The sequence below is a fragment of the Notothenia coriiceps genome, unplaced genomic scaffold, assembly GCF_000735185.1.
Source record: "Notothenia coriiceps isolate Sejong01 unplaced genomic scaffold, NC01 NC01_scaffold00000763, whole genome shotgun sequence".
Taxonomy (NCBI): domain Eukaryota; kingdom Metazoa; phylum Chordata; class Actinopteri; order Perciformes; family Nototheniidae; genus Notothenia; species Notothenia coriiceps.
Genome location: NW_011333464.1, coordinates 1 through 1,415, shown reverse-complemented (window position 1 = coordinate 1,415; position 1,415 = coordinate 1). Strand labels below are relative to the sequence as shown.

The 1,415-nt window shown below is 44.9% G+C and overlaps 1 protein-coding gene across 1 annotated transcript; it reads right to left on the bottom strand.

Annotated features, from left to right (window-relative positions):
* Nucleotides 1–403: 403 nt before the first annotated feature.
* On the bottom strand, nt 404–1,281 carry pym1 (PYM homolog 1, exon junction complex associated factor). Its single transcript, XM_010784884.1, has one exon. The coding sequence runs from the start codon at nt 1,195–1,197 to the stop codon at nt 787–789; it is 411 nt and encodes a 136-aa protein (XP_010783186.1). The 5' UTR covers nt 1,198–1,281; the 3' UTR covers nt 404–786.
* Nucleotides 1,282–1,415: the final 134 nt, after the last annotated feature.

Below are 1,415 nucleotides of genomic sequence, written 5' to 3'. Positions count from 1 at the left end.
CCTCTAGTCCTCTCCTGCTGATGTTCAGGTGTATATCAGTATGTAGTGTCTCTACTTTAAAGAGTCCTCTCCTGCTGATGTTCAGGTGTATATCAGTATGTAGTGTCTCTACTTTAAAGAGTCCTCTCCTGCTGATGTCCAGGTGTATATCAGTATGTAGTGTCTCTACTTTAAAGAGTCCTCTCCTGCTGATGTTCAGGTGTATATCAGTATGTAGTGTCTCTACTTTAAAGAGTCCTCTCCTGCTGATGTTCAGGTGTATATCAGTATGTAGTGTCTCTACTTTAAAGAGTCCTCTCCTGCTGATGTTCAGGTGTATATCAGTATGTAGTGTCTCTACTTTAAAGAGTCCTCTCCTGCTGATGTTCAGGTGTATATCAGTATATATTTTTTAGGAAACAGCTTTAAAAAAACAAAACACATCAAATGTATTTATTGATCAAAGGAAAACTGATGAGCTCGGAGCTAGCCAGTAGGATTTATTAATAATGGTTTTGTTATTTATATGACGTTTGTTGACAATAGAAAAATATGCAAAAAATCCCCAAATATCCAACCATCTGGTCCGGCCTGAAAACATAATTCTCCAGCTCTGAAAAATCAGAATGAGATAAACAGTAATACCTGCAGTGACCGTATGGAGTGAGACGGACAAACAGGGTTCCCCGTGAAGCTTTTCAAAACAGATTCACAAACGAGCGAGCGGACGTCCCTCCCAGTTCGTGATCAGACGGAATAATGTTTCCCAGTCTCTCAGTTTAAGTTCAGTCTGTGTGTGTTTTTGTTTCAGGATTCCCGCTCCAGCTGCAGGACCTCGTCTCGTAGGGTTTCCACTCGGGACAGTTTCTCCTTCTGGTCCTTGGTCACCTCGTCTATTTCTCCCGAGTCCACTTTCTGCTGCAGGTCCTCCGCCTGACGCAGTTTCTTCTTCAGGTTTTTCAGCTTCTTCGCCCTCTCTGCCGCTGAGGCGCTGCTGTCGTCGGGCGGATTAGGAGGATTAGATTTAGACGTCTTCTCGTTAGCGTCCTCTGAGATGGAGACGTTTTCCACGGCGTCGCTCACAGAATCCACGTCTCCGTCTTCCTGCTGTTGTTTTCGTTTTTCTTTGCGCTTCATGTTGCGTTTCGCCGCCTTGGAGAGACCCGCGGTGTCGCTGTCGCCCGCGGGTTTCTGCTGCTGAGACTCAGGCGCACTCATCCCCGGAGGAAGGTCGGATTTAACCTTGAAGAACTTCACAAACTTGTTTTCATAGCTGCAGGAAACAGAAACGCAGGGTCAGACACTGAGGAGGGCTGTCTCAAAGCACGAGAGTCCTTTCTAATGAACATCAGCAACCTTTTATTGACCCGAGTATCTTCTCTGGTGGCAAACTGCTGAATTTTTAGGAAAAATCTGATTTTTTTTCCGGAAAAATT